This window comes from Balaenoptera ricei, chromosome 3 (genome assembly GCF_028023285.1).
Source record: "Balaenoptera ricei isolate mBalRic1 chromosome 3, mBalRic1.hap2, whole genome shotgun sequence".
Classification (NCBI taxonomy): Eukaryota; Metazoa; Chordata; class Mammalia; order Artiodactyla; family Balaenopteridae; genus Balaenoptera; species Balaenoptera ricei.
In genome coordinates, this window is record NC_082641.1 from 181,119,325 (window position 1) to 181,139,891 (window position 20,567).

Consider the following 20,567-nt stretch of genomic DNA (forward strand, 5'->3'; position numbering starts at 1 on the left):
GCCCGCCGCGGACCCGGGCGCAGCCGGGGGGCCCGGGACTCGGCCATGGGGCCGCAGTCAAGCCTCCGGCTTCCCGACCTTCGACCCCCAGCCCGACCCCCAGCAGAGCTCCCAGCGCAAAGGCCGTGCCCCCAGGGGACGCCAGGCCACACCTGGGACGTCCCGGTCCTCGGACTGGAGGGTCTGGAGGCAGTGGGTGGGGCCCGGGAGGCTGCTCCACACCCCAGTGCCCAGGACGGACGCCCCCCAGGGGATGAGCAGGCCCCAGAGTCCACAGTGCCAAGGGGGCACCCTAGCATCGAGCCTACCTAGGCCACCATTCCTTCCCTGTTTTTTTTTTTTTTTTTTTAATACTTTTGGCCACACCACACGGCTTGCGGGATCTTAGTTCCCCGACCAGGGATTGAACCCACGCCCTCAGCAGTGAAACCTGGAGTCCTAACCACTGCACCCAGTGAAACCTGGAGTCCTAACCACTGCACCGCCCCCGCTCCTGCCTTTCAACCTCCTGGAATTGTTATGCAAATGAGCATTCCCAGGAGCTGATGACCCGCACAGACACAGCCCACTACAGACTTGGTCCTCACAACTGCCACCCGCCCGCAGCCTGGCCACCCACTGCGCCGGGCCTCGCCCTGTGAATAACGCCTCCAAGTCAGGGAGAGCTGAGAGCCTTGTGCTGGGAGCTCTGCTCGGGGGACGGGCTGGGGGTCGAAGGTCGGGAAGCTTGAGGCTTGACTGCGGCCCTGCAGCCGATCCGTGGCCGAGTCCCGGGCCCCCCAGGCTGTGCCCGGGTCCGAGGCGGGCACAGGCAGGACGGGCACGCCCCCCTCGCTGTCTCCCGAGGCTCGGCCTCCCCAGAGTGCCGCCCCGAATCCTCCGTTCTGGTCTTATCGGGCACCAGTGCCCAGACTCGGGCACGGAGGCTCAGGCAGACAGCGTCACGAAGGCTGCAGACAGCACTACGCCGAGGAAAGAGTAAAGGCAGGCGAGGCCGCGGCGGCTGCTGCTGGGAACAGGAGCCACAGGAGCGCTTCTAGTGGTCGTGACACCGCCCTGGAGGCCAAGGCTGCTCCTGCCCACGCTGCAGTGACTGCCCTCCCACGAAGCTTCATCAAATGCCCCAGGCAGGAAACAACCCAGAGGTCCGGCAACAGTCTGAAGGATAAATCAACCACAGCAGACCCCTGCTGGCGACCAAAGCAAACAAGCCACCGTGGCCCTTCCCTGCAGCAGCGAGCGACAGAGGTGGCCACTGACACCAGCCTGCAAGCAGAAGTAAGCGAGACGTTCAGGGACATTTAAGGGACAAAACTATAAGCAAGGCAAGGAAATTACCCTTGGAGAACTTAGGATAATTATCATAATACTTCAGCTGTACGAATGTGCATTATATACTTCACAACTAACAAGAGTTCAAAAAAAACACACAAATCTAGGAGACCCACCCTGTGGGCTGTCTAGGAAACCTCCCCGTTTCCCTTCACTCTGACCTCCAGCGCGGGCCTCCCACACAATGACCGACTCCCTGACACCAGCTGGGTGTCCCAAAACTCAGTTCGGATCTGACCCTCTCTGCCCGGTGTCAGCGCAGACCCCACAGGCTGAGGGCTCAGCCACAGGTCTGTCCCCACCTCACACACCCGCCAGCAATAAACCAGAGTTCCCGTGACCCGCTTCTCCGCAGGGAAGCACTTACTCATGTTTTCCAGTTTATCGCACTGCGAGAGGCACAACAAAGGATACAGATAAACAGCTGGACGAAGAGGCAGAGAGGGTGGGGTCCAGCGGGTCGGGAGGCAGAGCTTCTGTTCTCGTGGCACTGGGGGGCACCACCCTCCTGGCACATGGATGCTTTCACCAACCGAGAACCTCCCTGAACCTCATACTTTAGATTTTTATGGAAGCTTCATCACGTAGGCATGATCCATCATTAACTCCACCTGCAGCCCCTCTACCCTCTCTGAAGGATTGGCGGGAGAGCGGGTGTGAAGCTTCAAACCACGGCCTGGTCTTTCTTGTGACCAGTCCCACCCAGGAGCATCTCATTAGAACAAAAGACACCCCCATCATCCAGGAAACCCCAAGGGATTCAGCAGGTCAGTGTCAGGAACCAGGGGCAGAGACCGAATATCCCAACAAGGATGCCCCTAGTACCTCTGTTGCTTAGGAAACGACACAAGTTCCAGGAGCTCTGCGACAGGAGCAGGGACAAAGGCCATCTTATCTCACAATAGCACAGGGTCCAACAACACGATGACAACACAGGGGACAAGGGACACCTGGATGAAGGGCCAGCATTAGGGAATTCTGGGAAATTTTCCTTTATCAGTTTGGGTCAGGGGTTCTCATCTGGGCAATCCCACCCCCCCAGGGGGCACGGCCACGTCTGGGGACATTGTGGTTGTCAAGACTGGGCATGGCCTGGTATCAGATGGGCGGGGCCAGAGATGCTGCTCCACACCCCAGAGCGCCCAGGCCGGCCCCCCTCAGAGGATGACCCGGCCCTGATGTGGGCAGTGCCGAGGGGGAGAGACCCTGACTTAGGGTAACAACCTATTTACTAAACGTCCTATCTCCACTCTCCTCAGAAGCTGTTAAAATAAAAGGAATCTTACAGAAATAGTTTAAAAGCACCAAGCGCTTAGCCGTGCCAGACATGACATGTGCTTCAGTCACTGTCCCCGGAGCGAGGGTCAGCCCCGCACACCTCGGCACCAGGTTAAACCCCAAGAAATTGCCATTTTTGAGGTCAGAAGCACTAGAATATCAGCACTTCACACAGTTCCATCTTAATCCCAGATTATACCCAATTTCAAAATACCTCTCTACAGTCACCCCTTGGTATCTGTGGGGGACTGGCTCCAGGACCTCCGAAGACACCGAAATCCTCAGACGCTCAAGTCCCTTGTATAAAATGGCGCAGACTTGCATACAACGTGCACACAGCCTCCGGTACACTTTAAATCATCTCTAGATGACTTACAATACTTGATACGATGCAACTGCTGTGTAAATGGTTGCCTGCGTTCAGCAAATTCAAGTCTTGCTTTTTGAAACTTTCTGGAAATTTTTTTAAATGTGTTTAATGTATGTAACAGCACATATATGATATACGCTTTAAAAAAATATTTACTTATTTATTTATTTGGCTGTGCCAGGTGTTAGTTGCAACACGCGGGATCTTCGTTGCTTTGTGCGGGATCTTAGTTCCCTGACCAGGGATCGAACCCAGGCCCCCTGCGTTGGGAGCATGGAGTCCTAACCACTGGACCACCAGGGAAGTCCCGAAACTTTCTGGAATTTTTTTAAAAAATACTTTCAATCCACAACTGGCAAATACAGAACCTGCAGATACACACAGCCGACCATACACAGTTAAAACTGAATTTTTTAAAGTTCAGAAACTTTGGGACGGGACTTCCCTGGTGGTCCAGTGGTTGAGAATTCGCCTTCCAACGCAGGGGATGCGGGTTCGATCCCTGGTCGGGGAACTAAAATCCCACATGCCACGGGGCAACTAAGCCCATGCGCCGTAACCACTGAGGCCGTGCACTGCGACGAAGACCCGACGCAACCAAAAAAATAAACAAAATTTAAAAAAATTTAAAATAAATAAATAAAAATAAAGTTCAGGGGACTTCCCTGGTGGTGCGGTGGATAGGACTCTGTGCTCCCAACGCAGGGGGCCTGGGTTCAATCCCTGGTCAGATCCCACATGCATGCTGCAACTAAGAGTTCACATGCCACAACTAAGGAGCCTGTGTGCTGCAACTAAGACCCAGTGCAACTAAATAAATATTTTAAAAGTAAATAAATAAATTAAAAATAAAGTTCAGAAACTTCAGTTAAGTGGTTCGGAAATTTTTAGACCCAGGAGAAAACGCTCAGACACCACCCAAACCCTGGCTGATACTGCTGAGTGTCGCCCGATGGAATAAGCTGTGGCACCAAACAGAAAACATGGAACCCACCTCAATGCCACTGGGGGGCAGGGTACCTAAACTGCAGTGCCCCCACGTGGAACCCACACTCGTGAGGGCTGAGCCCTCAGGAGCGCCTGGCGTGCGTGGACAGCACTCAGGAAGGCTAACAGGCAAGAACAGGACAGAATCTTAACAGACAGAACCTCTCTCAATTTCTACGCACAGAAAAAATTCTCAAATTGACTTCTGGGGAGAAGAATGTTACCTTTTGACTTAATAAACGCTAAGCTCGGGCTTCCCTGGTGGCGCAGTGGTTGAGAGTCTGCCTGCCAATGCAGGGGACACGGGTTCGAGCCCTGGTCTGGGAGGATCCCATATGCCGCGGAGCAGCTGGGCCCGTGAGCCACAACTACTGAGCCTGCGCGTCTGGAGCCTGTGCTCCGCAGCAAGAGAGGCTGCGATAGTGAGAGGCCCACGCACCGCGATGAAGAGTGGCCCCCACATGCCGCAACTAGAGAAAGCCCTTGCACAGAAACGAAGACCCAACACAGCCATAAATAAATAAATAAATAAAAATTAAAAAAAATAAAAAAAATAAACGCTAAGCTCATTACAAAAAGTTATGGGTATAATTTAAAAGACTGAAAGAAAAACCTTTCCCCAAAACATGAAAAATACTCATAAGAATGAAATGTTAAAAAGTCATTTGTTTTTTCCTAGTCATACCCAAGTTTTGGAAGCAAGGACATTCGCAAGTGAATTTCCACCTACCTGCCAACATTACCTGTACTGTATCTTAGGAACTGAAGCAAACTCAAGCATCCAAGAAACAGGTGAATTAGCCCACTGTTTCTCAAACTTCTTTGACTCATTGGAAAACATACATTTTCCATGGTAACCCAACTCACAGGCATGCATACACTTAGTATCATAAGCTGAAACAAAAGTTTCAAAAAACAAGTTTACTCCACCAGTGGTCCAGATTTTCTAGTTTCTTCTTTTGGGGGCTCACAGAAGCCTGCATTCTATCACTTGCTGCACCCTCACAGGCACTCAGCAAGGTGGAGAGGTGGCTGTCACCCCCACTTCAAAACATCAGGGGGCTCTCCCCAGGTCACCCAAAGAGACCCAAGAACCAGGATGCGGGTCTCCCAAACGTCACACACTAAACCACGCTGCCTTTCCACATGGCTTTTAAAGTCACCGCTAAGCCTCACTTCTGTGGTGCCGCACAGAAGTTTTAAGCTAAAATCTATTACTTTGGGGACTTCTCTGGTGGTCCAGTGGTAAAGAATCTGCCTTACAATGCAGGGAACGTGGGTTCGATCCCTGGCCGGGGAACTAAGATCTCACATGCCGCAGGGCAACTAAGCCCACGCGCCTCAACTAGAGCCCGCGTGCCACGAACTACAGAGCCCACGTGCTCTGGAACCCGCGCGCCACAACTACAGAGCGCACGCACCACAGCTAGAGAGAAGTCCACACACAACGAAGACCCCGCGCGCCGCAACTAAGACCCGACGCAGCCAAAAATAAATTAAATAGATAAAAAAATAAGTAAATCCTTAAAAAAAAAAATCTGTTACTTTGAGGGTAAACTATACTGCTGCCAGAAGTCTTCCCTGGAATGCGCGGGGCGGGGCGGGGTAGAAGGGAAGAACTCATCTTGGAGCTAGAAGAGTCACCCCACAACCACCTGCTGTGCTCCAGAACATCTGGAACCAGTAATGACCCTCCAGATCACGACTCTTCTGATGAGGAAACCTCCACATCCCGATGCCACGTCTGTGGGAATCGCCAACAGGCTAAGGGCAGTATTCGTGTGGAACCTGGCCTTGAGGACTCCCAGCACCAGCGCCTCCACCACCAAAACCCCATTTAGTGGGCTCCGAGCCTGTGGGGACAGCGCCATCAATCCCCACCAATTCCAAATGAATAGAGCACGGCCCAGGGTACTACCAGTGATGACCGGCACACGCCGTAAAAAGCAGACCCCCTTAACTGCATTGTGCGTCTCTCTACTGGAAAGACCCCTCGGCACCTCCTCAGAATCCCGGAACAGACTGCTCAGTAACATCCAGTAACCAAGGCGGGAAAATCAGGAGACCAACCGGCACAGAAAAAGAAATCTAAGGGTGCAGACACCTTCCAAATTCACTTAGCCATGCTTAGTATCTAAAATGCAGGCCAGGGCTTCCCTGGTGGCTCAGTGGTTAAGAATCCGCCTGCCAATGCAGGGGACACGGGTTCCATCCTTGGTCCGGGAAGATCTCACATGCCGCGGAGCAACTAAGCCCACGAGCCAAAACTACTGAGCCCGCATGCCACAACTACTGAAGCCCACACGCCTAGAGCCCATGCTCCGCAACAAGAGAAGCCACCGCAATGAGAAGCCCGCTCGCCGCAACTAAAGCCCGCACAGCAACGAAGACCCAACGCAGCTAAAAATAAATTAAATAAATAAATAAATATTTTAAAAATTAAAATAAAATAAAATGCAGACCAACCAGCTACTCTTTCAACTCAAAGAGAAACTGAAAATCAGACCAAGAGTTTCCTACACTTGTAACCAACGCAGCTGGCCAGAGCTTCCAACCTGATGCAAAACCCAAGTGTAGCCAGAGAAGAGAAGGGGTGACAGAAATGAACCAAAACAACCTAATTACATTTCAGCGAGGTCACACCCATTCTGAGAAAGTGCGACAAAGAGGCAAGGAACTCAGGCCCTCAGCTGAAGGACAGAGCCCAGGGCCCTTGGTGCCTCCCAGCAAATTCCTTAACTTCTCTGCACCTTCCTCCGGGTACTGCTGGGCTTCCCGAGCGCCACTGTGAGGGCCGGCGGGGTGGAATCTGGTAGTGGGACCTGCACGATGTCCAACAGCTGCTCTCCATCGGGCAGTCTCACTCTCCAGCCGGGAAAAGGGGACCTTCTCCAACACCCCACTGTGTAAGTGCAGGCTTGGACCTCCATCCATGGAAGTCAGCGGCCTGGTGGTCACTAACTGTCCCCGATCCTCCTAAATCTAGGTCACAGGTTGGGGCGTGGCGGGAGGGAAGAAAATGGTGCCCACGATTACAACATTACTTATGGAAAACCTTTTCCCACCGACTTTCGGGTGTCTAGTTTAAGTCTGCTTCCCTATTGCAGGACCCCTGAGCGGCTTCCTCATTTCGGCCTAGGACGTCCGCTGCCCCACCCCCTCACACCGTAAAAGGCGCGGCCCCACCTTCCCGGGGACACGGGCCCACGAGGCAAGGCCCAGTTCCGGGCCAGGCACCAAGGAGTGACCTGGACGTGCGTTTAGCCCACCAGGGGTTCCCTCCGGGGGCGACCCGCGGAGAGGAGAGTCCCCCAACCAGGAGTCCAAGGCCTGGGGCGGGGCCGGGGGCCCTCCCTTTTGAACAGAAGACCCAGAAACACATTCAAGATTGGAGATCCACCGCTGGGGGGGCGGGGGGTGGGCTGTGAAGTCTCTTCCGGGCCACCCTCGGGGAGGAGGAGGCGGGCCCCCAACGCCGGGCAGTAAACTGAGGCTCGGAGACGGAGCGGGCGTGCGGAGGCCCAGGCCGCGGACAGCTGGGGCTCGAGCCGGGAGCGGGGCCTCCGGGGCGGGCTGGGGGCCGGAATCAGGGGCAGAGCCGGGGTCGGGGTCGGGGCCGGGGTCGGACTGGGTCGGCGCGAGGGTCCGGGTTCGGATCCGGGCCCGGGCCGGCGCGCCGGGCTCACCTCGTCCTCCTTGTGGTTGCGGATGCCGCGCACCAGGTCCTGCAGATTCTTGTCGAACATGCGGTCGATGCTGCCCTTGACCATCTTGAGGGCCATCGCGGCGGCTGCCGCCGGGCCCGAACCCCGGGAGGCCCGCGGCCAGGCGCCCTGAGGGGGCCTGGGGGCCGCGTCTGCCGCCCGCGGAGCGCTGCGCTGCCAGTCGCCGCGGCGGGGCGGTCTCCCAGGCCAGGTCGGCGGCGGTTGGCGGGGCGGCGGCTGCAGCGGACCCGCTCAGCAGGCCGCGCTCCCCTCCCCTCCGGCTCCGCGCCGCTTGCAAATGGCGGACAAAATGGCGGCCGGTCAGCTGACGGCGGTAACCCGGACCGGGCGGCCCGCCCCCAGAGGCCCCGCCTCCCTATAAACCCCGCCCCTTCACCCCCCGAGACGCCGCGTTTCCCTGACGACGCCAGACAGCCCAATGGAAACGCAGACAACGGCCTCCGGGCCGCTCGGCCACGCCCCCTCCAGCTCAGGGCTCTTCCCTCTCATAGGTCAGTGACCTCCGGAACTCCACCTACTTCCTCATTCCGGTTGTAACCACGCCCCCTAGGCTCTCCCTCCCTGGCCCGCCCCTCAGCTAAGTGACAGGTGTGGGCGGGCCCATCTGTGGGCGGGGCCTGCTATCGGCGGGCGCGCTCACGTGGAGCTTCCCAGGGTGGTTCCTGGAGAAGAACCCAGCTCCGCCCTTTCTGATTCTAAAAGCTGATGGTGTCAGAGAACCTTCAAAACCGAGTCTGCGGCGAACCGATCCTGAGTCTCCTCCACGTCTCACAAAATCCTGTGATATGGGCAGGACAGGGATTAACATGGCCAGTGGAAAAACTGAGGCCCAGAACTAGGACTTCAACACAGTCTTTCATTCAGCGAACTACTTTATTGACAGCCTACTGTGTGCCAGGCCTGACCAGTGAATGATACACTTGGTTCCTGCCCACCGGGATCCACCATAAAGAGAGTAAAAAAGCAAGCCACAAACTGGGGTAAGATATTAGCAATACATATATCTGACAAAGGACTTATATCCACAATACGGTTAAACAGAAAATAAAGCAGAACCAAACAAAAATTCCTACAAATCGCAAAGAAAAAGACAAACCAGTTAAAACATGGCAAAAGATTGTGAATATGCGTTTCACAAAAGAAGACATCCAAATGGCCAATAGGCTGCTGTATCTCAGTTATGAGGGAAAAGTAAATTTAAACCACACTGAGATATTTCTGTACCCCCATAAAAATGGCTAAAATTAGAAAGATTGTCAATTTCAAGTGTTGCAAGGATGTGGAGCAACTGCAACTCTCTTGTCTTACATTTCAGGTAGGAATGTAAAACTACACAGCTACACTGGAAGCCTTTGCAGTGGAAGCACAGAGTCTTAACCACTAGACTGCCAGGGAAGTCCCCTGGCTGTATCTTTTAAAGCTAATGTATGTATGCCCTTTGACCCAGCAACTCTACTACTGTACCCAACAAGAATGTATAAATACATCCACCAAAGACTTGGACAAGAATGCTCACAGCAGCCGTATTTATATTAGCCCAAAACTCAAAACGATCCAAATGTCCATTGACGTAAAATGGATATTTAACTCCTGTGGTATATCCAACAACGGAATAATGCAGCAACAAAAAAGAACAAATCACTGGGACTTCCCTCGTGGCACAGTGGTTAAGAATCTGCCTGCCAATGCAGGGGACATGGGTTTGAGCCCTGGTCCAGGAAGATCCCACATGCCGCAGAGCAACTAAGCCTGTGCGTCACAGCTATTGAGCCTGCGCTCTAGAGCCCATGAGCCACAACTACTGAGCCCACGTGCCACAACTACTGAAGCCCATGCGCCTAGAGCCTGTGCTCCACAGCAAGAGAAGCCACCGCCATGAGAAGCCCACGCACCGCAACAAAGAGTAGCCCCCAATCACCGCAACTAGAGAAAGCCCACGCGCAGCAACGAAGACCCAACGCAGCCAAAAATAAATAAATAAATAAATTTATTTTTTTAAAAATCAAAGAATGAATGGCCACAAAGTTTCCAAATATAGTAACTATAAAACCACAATCTAAGAAGCTCAATGAACTCCAGGAGAGATAAACACAGAGAAAAGCACAACCAAGCACATTATAAATTAAAGTGTTAGAAATCAGAGATAAAGTGGGACTTCCCCGGTGGTCCGGTGGTTAGGACTCTGAGCTTCCACTGCAGGGGGACTGGGTTAAATCCCTGGTCGGGGAACTAAGACCCCACAAGCCGCGCGCAGCATGCAGTATCTTAGTTCCCCGACCAGGGATTGAACCCAGGCTCTCTGTTCAGTGGAGGCGCCGAGTCTTAACCATTGGACCACCAGGGAAGTCCCAGGAAATACCTATTTTCAGATAAATAAAAGCTGAGTGAATGTGTGGCCAGTAGACATACAATAAAAGAAATGTTTTCATTCCTAGGTTTTGGCACCAAAAAAAAAAAAAGAAAGAAAGAAAAAGAAAATAAAAAAGAAAGGAATGTTAAAGGAAGTTCTTTGGACAGAAGGAAATGTTACCAGAGATTTGGATCTATGCAATGGAATGAAGAACACAAGAAATTCTAAAAATGTGGTTAATGCAATTTTTTTGTTTTTTAACTTGGCTATGCCAGGTCTTAGTTGCAGCATGCAGACTCTTCGCTGCAGCATGCGGGATCTATTTCCCTGACCAGGGCTCGAAACCAGGCCCCCTGCACTGGGAGTGCAGAGCCTTAGCCACTGGACCATCAGGGAAGTCCCAGTATAATTATTTCTTTTTCTTTTCTTTTTTAAATAGTCTCTTCCTTACTGCATTCAGGGTTTTTTAAAAATTAATTTATTTTTTATTTGTTTATTTTTGGCTGTGTTGGGTCTTCATTGCTTCGTGCGGGCTTTCTCTAGTTGCAGTGAGTGGGGGCTACTCTTTGTTACCGTGCACAGGCTTCTCATTGCAGGGGCTTCTCATTTTGGAACATGGATTCTAGGCGCTCGGGCTTCAGTAGTTGTGGCTCGTGGGCTCTAGAGCTCAGGCTCAGTAGTTGTGGCATGTGGGCTCAGTAGTTGTGGCACACGGGCTCAGTAGTTGTGGCTCGTGGGCTCTAGAGCTCAGGCTCAGTAGTTGTGGCATGGGGGCTCAGTGGTTGTGGCTCGTGGGCTCTAGAGTGCAGGCTCAGTAGTTGTGGTGCATGGGCTTAGTTGCCCTGCGGCATGTGGGATCTTCCCGGACCAGGGATCGAACCCGTGTCCCCTATATTGGCAGGCGGATTCTTAACCACTGTGCCACCAGAGAAGCCCTATAATTATTTCTTAATGTCTTCAGATGATAATTCCCTTTTAAAGAAAAACTAACAGCAATGTACTATGAGATTTATTTTACATCATATTTGAAGTAAAACAATAGTATATACAGAATGGGAGGTGGAAATGGAAATGTAAGCTTGTAAGGGTCTTACATGATGTGTGAAGCAGTATGTTTTAACCCTAGTCATATTCAGAGACAGAAAGTAGAATGGTGGGGGCCAGGGGCTGGGGGAGGTGATGGAGAGTCAGTGTTTCATGGGGACAGAGTTTCAGTTTGGGAAGATGAGAAAGTTCTGGAGATGGATGGTGGGGATGGTTGCCCAGCAATGTGAAGGTACTTAATGCCACTGAGCTGTGCGCCTAAAAATGGTTAAGATGGTGAATTTTATGTTTATGTGTATTTTACCACAATTAAAAATTAATGCATAAAAATCCACTATGAACAGTATATCAACATTTTACAGGAAGACAGGATCTGAACCTGCACTTGACCAAATCTCCTCCTCTCCTCCTCCTAATCCCAGCCCTGTCAGATGCAAGTGAAGGGATACACACAATGTGGTCCCTCCACACACGGGAGCGTCACTCAGCCATGAAAAGGGGTGACGCCCCGACACTCGCTACAACGTGGACAGACCCTGAGAACACGATGCTGTGAGAGAAGCCAGACACAGAAGGACACACAGTGTGTGATTCCACTGATGGGAAACGTCCAGAACAGGCAGATCCACAGATACAGAGAGTGGATACCTGGTTGCCAGGGGCTGGGGATGGGGGGTGACTCTGATGGGGACAGGCTTCTTTTGGGGTGATGGAATGTTCTGGAACTGGATAGAGATGATTGTGGCACAACTGTGGGAATGTACTAAATACCACTGGATTGTACACTTTACAGAGTGAATTGCACATGAACTGTATCTCAATAAGGCTGTTATTTAAGAAAATGACAAAGTAATTTCCCGTACAGCTGGGCTGGGCTGAGTGGTGTGTGTTCGATGATTGACTAAACAAAGGTGTGGATGGGTGACTAGGTGGGATGATACAAAAGCAGCCCACAATTGAACGTAAATTGGTGCAGACACTATGGAAAACGGTATGGAGGTTCCTCAAAAAACTAAAAATAGAGTTACCGTATGTTCCAGCAATCCCGCTCCTGGGCATATATCCAGACAAAACTCTAATCCAAAGAGATACGTGAACCCCTATATTCCTAGCATCACTATTCACAATAGCCAAGACATGGAAACAACCTAAATGTCCATCGACAGAGGAATGGATAAAGAACATGTGGTACATATATACAATAGAATACTACTCAGCCATAAAAAAGAATGAAATAATGCCATTTGCAGCAACATAGATACAACTAGAGATTATCATACTAAGTGAAGTAAGTCAGAGAAAGACAAATATATGATATCACTTATACACGGAATCTAAAATATGACACAAATGAACTTATCTACAAAACAAAAACAGATTCACAGACATAGAGAACAGACTTGTGGTTGCCAAAGGGAAAAGGGGGGTGGGAGAGGGATGGATTGGGAGTTTGGGATTCGCAGATGCAAAATAGTATATATAGGATGGATAAACAACAAGGTCCTACTATAAAGCACAGGGAACTATATTCAATATGCTGTGATAAACCACAATGGAAAAGAACATGAAAAAATAATATATATACATATAACTGAGACACTTTGCTGTACTGCAGAAACTAACACAACATTGTAAATCAACTATACTTCAATTAAAAGAAAAAAAAAAAACAACAGCCCACAGTTGAGCCTCACTGCCCCCCTGGGAGGAAATGACCCCACTTTCCAGATGAGGAAACCAAGGCCTCTGAGCTGTGCCTGACCCGGGTCAGCCAGCAGAGCCTGGGTTCTTTTCGATGGTGTCATCCTCCTCCCTGAAGCCCTCCCTGATGGACCCCGGCTCCACAGGGATGTGGTTGTTTAGCTGCTCCTGAGTCCGGCACACAACAGGTGCTCATAAAGGCGAGGTAACCACGCTTTGTGGGTGCTCCCGCCCCCCGGGACCCTCTTTTCTGAGGCTGAAAGAGGAAGCAATACTCCCAGAGTCACCGCGGCCAGCCTGGCGGTGGCTTTGTGCTCATGGGGGTGGAGCCAGCGCCTGGCCCTGCTCCGAGGTGGGGATGTGCCCCAGCAGGGACCTCAGGCTGGCCCTCCTTCCACCCCCGCGGCGGCTGAGGAGCTGATTGGCCCACCTCGCGGCCTCCAGCCACCTGCTGCTGTCTGTCTTGGGGCCACAAGCCCCGTGCTCCATCCTGCCCACCAGGCCCAGCGTGGCAACAGCGGGGTAAGAGGGGCAGAGGGAGGCCTGGGCAGAAGTGGGGGTCCCTGGGATCTGGGAGGGCGTCCCTGAGGTCCACGGGGGTCCCCGACTCCTGTGGCTGCCACACACACCCTTAGGGGCACCCCCTGGCCCACTGGGCCCCTTCCCCACGGCCTGCTCTGGCCCCAGGGATGGGTCACACTAACGCTGGCGCCGGAGACCCTGGGGACCCCAAAGAGCAGGGCTGTGGAAGCCAACAGACGGGTTTGGCTTCAGCTCTGCACAACCTCTGGCCCACGGTTCCACCTCCAGCCTCAGTTTCTTCATCTGCCCTATGGGAGCAGAGACGGCCAGAGGAGGTGGCGACCCCAGCGTTGGGGTCTGCAGGCCAAGGACCCCTGCCCCTGCCTGCCATGGCCAGAACCAGGCTGGTCCCGACTGCTGGGGCTTGAGCTCCTACACCCAGGGTGTCTGGGGGGAGGTTGGGTGCCAGGAATAGGGGGTGAGGATGGTCCAAAGGGAGACCCCAGGGGGGCAAGGGCCTAGGAGGGGCTGGGCCCCACGTTGGCCTGTCCTGCTGGCCTCGGGCACTGGATAAAAATAGTCGCTGGTCTCTGAGAACATGAGCCGACCCTGGGGCCAAGGGTTCCGGTTTGGGCTCTTTGCTCACCTCTGTGTGACCATGGCCAGAACCCAGCCCACTCTGGGCCCCAGCAGCCCAGCAGCCTGTCAGGAGGGGTCCTGAGGCAGGCCTGAGGGGGTCAGGGAGGGTGCCTGGCGGAGGGCTGTGGCCGTGCCCTGCGTGTGAAGCTACCAAGGAAAGGTGGCTCCAGGCAGAGGGACGAGCAAGGCGGTGTGGGGAGGTAGGGAGCCCCCTTCTCCCCAGGTCAGGCCCAGGCCCAGGCTCATACCAGGGGCTCAGCAGATGCAGGTTGCCTCTTCCCCCTACCCCCCAAGCCGGACTCTGGACCTGCTGCTTCTCAGACGTCTCCATGACAACCAGGGCCTTGGAGGAGCTGGATGGAGGCCTGGGCAGTTGCCAAGTGGAGGAGGACCTCTCTGCACTGCCTGACCCCTGCCCAGGCCGGCCCCGGGAGGACAGGGCTCAAGGTAGCCAAGAGGGTACCACAGGATGAAGCCCACGCCCCCATCCTCCTGTTGAGCCAGGTGGCTCACCGTCAGGGACCAGGACTTAGCCTCCCACACTGGACTGACTTAAACCATGCCCCCCATTTCCAACCTGTGTCCATTAGTGTGTCGGGGGTTTGTAAAGAGCCCAGAGAACACAGCTGCTGGGCCACACAGGTCAGGGTTTGAATCCCAGCCTGGCAGTGACGTGCTGTGTGCCTTTGTGCAAGGCTGCCTCTGAGTCTGTCTGCTTTCTAATCTGCAAAATGGGAGCAGTCACCTGCCCCCCACCCAGCAGGACTGAGCGGAGGGTGGGATCAGCCTGGGGGTTTCCACGACTGTGACTGTCCCTCTTCTCCCGCCAACAGTGACATCCAGGCTGGCCGACTCCAGCAGCTGGCCCCGTGTGAGTAGCCGGGGCCCTGGGGTTTCAGCCCAGGGTGCCCCTAGAGTAGGGGACATGTTGGCCAAGAGGGTGCGTTTCTGCAGCCCATGGGAAGGGTTTGGTCTCCCTTAGGGAAACACCCAGGATGACATGTTACTCCCCACAGGACTCTCAGGAGCCGGCAGCTGAGGGCAGCCCCGCAGGCGGTGTGGGTGCTTGGCCCAAGAAAACAGAAAAGGAGCCTGTGGCCAAAGTGGCCTCCGGACCTGGTAAGGAGAGGCTGAAAGCAGGAGCAAGTGGGTTTCCGGGAGGCAGGGGTGAGGTGGGGGGTGGGTGTGGACCAGCATGGGGGTGGGGGATCGGTCCTGGGCTGGGTCCTTGGATCTGGGGGGCAGGGCGATAGCGTGCATGGGGCTCCTGACTGGGGGGTGTCTGGGTGTCACAGGCCGTAACTCAGTGGGCTGTGGGAGCCTCTGCTAATTCATGATAACAGCAGCTTAGGTGCCACTAAGCTTCAGCTAATTATCTTCTAGAATATTCTCGGCATCCCAGTGAAGCGGCCAATCCCTTAGGGCTTAGTTCCTCGGCCCAGGGCCGCACAGCCGGGCAGGGCAGAACTGAGTTTAGCCGCGGGTCGGCCCCACGCGGCCTGCGCCCAGCCCGCACTTGCTCCCGCAGGCCCCCGGAGCCCCGCGCGGAAGAAGGCGCAGGCCGCGTCGCCCTCGCAGCCGCCGCCCCCGCCCCCGCCCCCGCCCCCGGTCCTGAGTGAGGAGCTGCTCTGGGGACACCTGACGCTCAACAAGTGCCTGGTGCTCGCCTCGCTCGTGGCGCTGCTGGGCTCCGCCTTCCAGCTGTGCCGCGGTGAGCCTGCGCCTCCGCACGTGGTTACTCCCTCCCAGAAGCGCGGACAGCCCAGGGGGCGGGTCTGTGCGATCCCACTCTAGGCCGTGCGCGCCCCCTTCCCCCCAGTATGGACCTTGTGAGTGAGGGGGGGTTCCCCCGCCCCGTGCACTTCCTGCTCAGGGACAGACTGACCTTGTGCACCCCGACGGTCGCGCCCCAGTCCCTCTCTCCAGGACCAGATTTGACCCCCGCCTCCCATAGACCTTAAGAGGAGCCCTGCCCCCCCCACCCCCCAGCAAGGACCTCGGTGCACCTCCCTTCCCCGGTGACCGACCCTCACCGCCCCCGACTCCCACCCCGGGCCTTGCAGGCCCAGGATGGGCGTGTGCGCCCCCGTTCGGTAGCGTGCCGCTTTCTCTGTGCGCCAGGGCGGGCGCTCCTGCGGCCCTCAGAGAAACGGGAGCATCCTTTTGCAGCCTGAATGAGGGAGGTTTGAAGGGAAGGTCATCGCAGCAGCGGAGACTCCGAACCCCTTCCCGGGGCTCGGAGGGACCCAGCCCAGCCTCAGCGTACCCGGTGGGGTCCGGCTGGGCCCCCTTGCATGTCCCCAAGGAGAGGGGGCTCTGGGGGCAAGGGCGGGGATGGACGGTGTGCAGTGGTCGGTCCCCTGGGCCAGGCTGTTTTGCATCCCCTCCCGTCCCCTCCCAGAGGCCGTGGCGGGGGAGGCGGAAGCCCCTGCGCCTGTCCCTGAGCCGTGGGTCCCGCCGAGCTCGGCCCTGAAGGAGCCAGCGTCACCCCTGGTAAGCACTTCCTCAAGCGACCTGTCAGTGGGGCCTTCACTGGGGGAAGGGGCCTGGGCCGTGGAACCCTGCGCCGACCCCACCACCCCACACTGTCCGCGTTGCAGCCAAAGTCCGTGGCCTGGGCCCCCCCACTGGGACCGCCGGAGCCCCCGGCGAAGGTAGAGGAAAGGGCCGCGGTTCCCGGGAGCAGCGGGGCTGCAGGGAAGGACAAAGGGGAGTCTGAGGAGGCCGCTGAGGAGGAGCGCGTGCCGCTTGCCAACCGAGGGCCCAAGGAGAGGCGGAAGAAGGAGGAGAGGCCAAGAAAGGAGAGGCCCCGGAAGGAGAGGCCACAGAAGGAGGAGAGGCCGAGGAGGGAGAGGCCCCGGAAAGAGGAGAGGCCGTGGGCTGCCGGGGAGGCCATACCCCGACGCTGGGAGGCACGCGAAGGGGGCCATAGGGCATGGGCGGGAGAGTCCAGAGACCCCGAGCATAGGAAGAGGCAGGCCTGGGCCTCCCCGCGGCGCCCCGACGAGGAGGACCGGCCTCCCGGCCGCCAGAAGCGCCACGCGGGCAAGGGGCGGGACTGAGCCAGACCTGGGTCCTGCACGGGGGTCCCTGAACCTCTGCTCGACCGCCCCGCGGTTCCAGCAAATAAAGCGAGTGCTGTGGTCCCCCTCATCGCCTGCTCCTTTGTGCCTGGACCCCAGAACCTGCCCGGGGCCTGAGTGACAGGGATGGGGAGCTTTAGGCGGCTGGGGGTGGGGGGTCGGGGGCAGGGAGGCAGTGGGTACCAACGGGGAGGACGCGGCTCTGCCCGCCAGAGGAGAAATGGGGGAAGGAGGCCTCCGCCTGTCCCCAGACATGCACGGACACCCCAACCGCGTGCTTTCTGGTCTTTATTGGGGGCGATGAAGGGGTCCGAATAAATATGGGCTGGCCGGGGCACGGCGCGGGGTCACCGGCAGCCACACTCGGTGGCCACCATGTTGGGCACGTGGTGCGCGCTGATGCGCTCCTCGGACAGGCTGATGAGGAGCTTGCCGGCGTAGGCCGTGGGCACGCAGCAGGGCGGGCGCTCCAGGGCGGCGCCGCGGGCCTGCATCTTCAGCAGGAGCACCACGTGGTTGCCGTACCGCGGGTTGCGGTCCGATTGCGGCCAGCCGCACGCGCCCTGGCAGTTGTTGGCCTGGTACGTCTCGGGGATGAGCACCGAGCGCTCGGCGCGGAGGTCCACGCTCAGCTCGCGCAGCCCGCACGGCCCGTCGGTGGCCGCGGCGCCGGCGCTGCGCTGCGCCCGTGCCGACCCGCTCCGCTCCCGCCCGCGCCACTCGGCGCGCAGGCCCTGCAGCGCTTTCAGCAGCAGCAGCGCGCGCAGCGGGCCGCCGGGGCCGCCCGGGTCCTCCGGGCACAGCGCCAGTAGGCGTGCCAGCAGCGGGTTGGCGGCGGGCGGCAGCCCCGGGAGGCCGCGCAGTTCCGCGGCCGCCGCCTGAAGCTCGGCGGCCACCCGGCGCGCTAGGCCCGCGGCCCACAGCGCGGACGCCGGACCCTGCAGTGGCGCGGGGACCCCGGCGGTGGCTGCCGTGGGCGGCAGCAGCAGCAGCAGCGGCTCCTCGCCGTCGAGCAGGCGCTCCAGTGCCGAGGGGTCCGACAGGTTGACCTGGCCCTGCGGGAAACCGGCCAGCGCGCCCGGGTCCAGGGCCAGACGCGGCGGAGAGGCTCGGGACGCGGGTCCCCGCAGTGCGCGCACCAGGCGCGTGAGCGTCTCCAGGAAGGGATCGGCGCTGGGCGGCGTCTCCTCGGGCTCTGGGGACGGCCTGGACGGCAGAGTGGGGAATCGTGAGGGCGCAAGGCTGCGCCGCCCCCCACTCCCCGCGCCCCCAGGCCCGGGCCCGCGCGCACCTGGGCTGCGGGAAGGGCACCGAGTCCAGCCGGCCGTGCGCGGGCATCGGCGCGGGACCCCGCGGCGGCAGCAGGAGCAGCGCCGGGGTCATCCGTGTGAAGCAGCGGGAGTCGGCGCCGAACAGCAGCGCCTGCAGCTGGGCGGTGCTCAGGGGCGCACCTGCGAGGGGAGGCGCGTGCGCGGCGCTGCTTCAGCGCCGGGGGTCTGGTGGTCGAGGACAGCCGTCCCCACGCCCCGCGGCATTCCTGTCCCTGTCTGGGCGAGACCTACCGTTTCCGCGGCGCCGCAGGGTCAGGGCGAGCCCAGGCCCGCGCCAGGCCGCCTCGGGGCGTCCCACAACCAACGGCAGGTAGCTGGAGTCCTGGCTCAGGCAGAGGCTCTGCGGAAATGGGGGCTCAGTCAGGCAGTGGGTGCGCGGGACGCCAGCCCTGCTCTGCCTGCTGCCCTTAACATCCCTTCAAGATTCCAACCTGGGCACTTGCAGCCTTTTTCTTACACCCAGTTAAAAAAATCAGCAAATCCGTAACCCCTTCCTCGCCCTGAGCGGGGGCTCCTGGTGGCCCAGGGGCAGTCCCCTTCAACTCCCTGGTACCTGGGCGCCGGGCAGCCCGGCCCCGGTGACGGTGACCTCCGGGCCAGGCCCTGGGTACAGCACCATCAGCGCCAGCTCTTCGGGGCTGGCTCCTCCAGGTGGAGGCTCCTGGAACCTCAGCGAGGGTGTCGGCTCCCACGTCACTGCGGCCAGGACAGGGGGGGAGGGGACACCTGAGCCCCTCCCCCAAGCTTGTCCCAGTCCTGCAGGAGGGAGAGCCCCCACCCCACCCAGAGCCCGGGGGAACCTAGTGGGAGAGGCTTGATGCCCCTGGACCCCAGGTGTAGGGCTTTCTTGGGACACGGGTGGCCTGGGAGGAGTGACGGACACTGTAGGCAGTGGGGTGGAGCCCTTGGGGTCTCTTGGTCTGGGGATGTCCTGGGGGGAAGCCCTTCCTCGTAGTGGGTCTGAGGCCAGTGGTCCCTGGGGACAGGCCCCCTGGGCAGCCTGGTGGGGGAGTGGGGGGAGGGGCCCTCCTCCGCTAGACCTTCAGGCTGTGCTGGTCCTGCCCCCTGTGGCTCCCAGGTCGGTGGAGAGGGGACCCTCCCCAGGCACTGCAGGAGGACTTGCGGCCCCAGGCAGGGCAAAGATAAGGTCACCCATCTCTGTGGCCATCAGCCTCCACTTCCCGAGGGGTCTCCCACCCCGGGGCACCAAAGCCGGCCCCCCCCCCAGGCCCCCGGATTAGGGCCCCACGTACCTTCCTCCAAGTGTAGGACCACCAGCCGCCGCCCCCCGGGCCCCCCAAGCCACGCCTGCAGCTGCCGCAGATGGGGCAGGGCGGGCTGCCCGTCTCTGTGGGGGCAGACTGCAAAGGTGGCCAGGTCCCGGGGCCCCCAGCGGGCGCGCCGCACAGCCTCTAGGAAGGCCCGCTCATAGCCGCTCAGGGCCCCCACCACCCGCAGGGGAGCACTGCTCCTGTTGCCACCCCCATCCAGGGTCACCAGGCACAGGGGGTCCCGAGGGCTGCCTGGTGGCCAGATGCCAGGGGGTGGCCAGTCCCAGTCTTGGTGGAAGATGAGCCCTCCGCTGCCTGGGGTTGGCTCCCTGGGCAGGGCCGGGGTGCTGGGGACCTCTCCCCTGAGGGTCCTGGCCCCCAGCAGGGCCCCCATTGCCGACAGCACCAGGGCCAGCTGAGAGAGAGGTGGACCCTGCATCGTGGGAGCTTGGAGGGGCCAGGCTGCCCCAGCTTATATGGGGGAGCAGGAATGTTTGTGCCAGAGGGCGGCCCCTATCTCCTTCAGGGATGTGACCTTGGGGGCCAGTGCCCGCCGTGAGCCCGGGCAGGCCGGCAGCCTTCTCAAAGCCCCTTCTGTTCCGGCCCGGCTGCCTATCTATCTCCTTCTCACCAGTGCTACAAAGTGTGGCCTGTGACCCATTTGTCAGACTGTCCTTGACGAGTTTTCCCCTTTGGAGCCAGGAGCAGGAATGTGAGCAGGGAGTGTGTGGCCCAAACGATCAACAATTTGGGAGGGTGGAGGGTGCTGGAGGAGGGCAGAGGTGCAGAGCCCCTGCCCCACAGGACCACTGGGTAGGTGTGGGGGGGGGCGCCCCCCCCCCCGTGCCCACTGCACGCTCGCTCACCATGCCTTTGGGGCCCACAGAGACCCCCAAGGAGAGCGAGCAGCCTTTGCTCTGCTCTCCTCCCAGAG

At 58.0% G+C, this 20,567-nt stretch overlaps 3 protein-coding genes across 4 annotated transcripts in view; 1 reads left to right on the forward strand and 2 right to left on the reverse strand.

The window, feature by feature from the left end:
* Nucleotides 1–7,978, reverse strand: part of AP3D1 (adaptor related protein complex 3 subunit delta 1) — a 46,592-nt gene extending 38,614 nt beyond the window's left edge. Inside the window, exon 1 of the mRNA XM_059918891.1 lies at nt 7,654–7,978. Coding sequence (XP_059774874.1) covers nt 7,654–7,749 — 96 coding nt within the window. The 5' untranslated portion in view covers nt 7,750–7,978. The remainder of the gene's footprint in view (nt 1–7,653) is intronic.
* A 5,223-nt stretch (nt 7,979–13,201) lies between these two features.
* On the forward strand, nt 13,202–17,101 carry JSRP1 (junctional sarcoplasmic reticulum protein 1). Of its 2 annotated transcripts, none has more exons than XM_059919908.1 (7): nt 13,202–13,309; nt 14,243–14,395; nt 14,782–14,888; nt 14,965–15,067; nt 15,477–15,659; nt 16,350–16,441; nt 16,549–17,101. In XM_059919908.1, exons 2-7 carry the CDS (start codon nt 14,278–14,280, stop codon nt 17,008–17,010), a joined length of 1,065 nt encoding a protein of 354 aa, XP_059775891.1. In that variant the 5' UTR covers nt 13,202–13,309; nt 14,243–14,277; the 3' UTR covers nt 17,011–17,101. The 2 variants fall into 2 exon arrangements, with proteins under 2 accessions (XP_059775891.1, XP_059775890.1); XM_059919907.1 differs by having other exon boundaries at nt 13,215–13,309; nt 14,782–14,819.
* A 230-nt stretch (nt 17,102–17,331) lies between these two features.
* Nucleotides 17,332–20,447, reverse strand: AMH (anti-Mullerian hormone). Its single transcript, XM_059919909.1, has 5 exons — nt 19,616–20,447; nt 18,916–19,058; nt 18,594–18,702; nt 18,323–18,482; nt 17,332–18,237 (listed from the first exon to the last, which is right to left on the reverse strand). Exons 1-5 carry the CDS (start codon nt 20,070–20,072, stop codon nt 17,379–17,381), a joined length of 1,728 nt encoding a protein of 575 aa, XP_059775892.1. The 5' UTR covers nt 20,073–20,447; the 3' UTR covers nt 17,332–17,378.
* Between the last annotated feature and the right edge of the window lie 120 nt (nt 20,448–20,567).

Coding starts and splice junctions, on each gene's coding strand:
- JSRP1 (XM_059919908.1), top strand. CDS start 14,278: ATGACAACCAGGGCCTTGGAGGAGCTGGATGGAGGCCTGGGCAGTTGC. Junction 14,396..14,781: donor CCGGGAGGACAGGGCTCAAG/GTAGCCAAGAGG, acceptor TCCCGCCAACAG/TGACATCCAGGCTGGCCGAC. Junction 15,660..16,349: donor CGCCTTCCAGCTGTGCCGCG/GTGAGCCTGCGC, acceptor GTCCCCTCCCAG/AGGCCGTGGCGGGGGAGGCG.
- AMH (XM_059919909.1), bottom strand. CDS start 20,072: ATGCAGGGTCCACCTCTCTCTCAGCTGGCCCTGGTGCTGTCGGCAATG. Junction 18,703..18,915: donor CCGGGCTGCCCGGCGCCCAG/GTACCAGGGAGT, acceptor CCATTTCCGCAG/AGCCTCTGCCTGAGCCAGGA. Junction 18,238..18,322: donor GTGCCCTTCCCGCAGCCCAG/GTGCGCGCGGGC, acceptor TCTGCCGTCCAG/GCCGTCCCCAGAGCCCGAGG.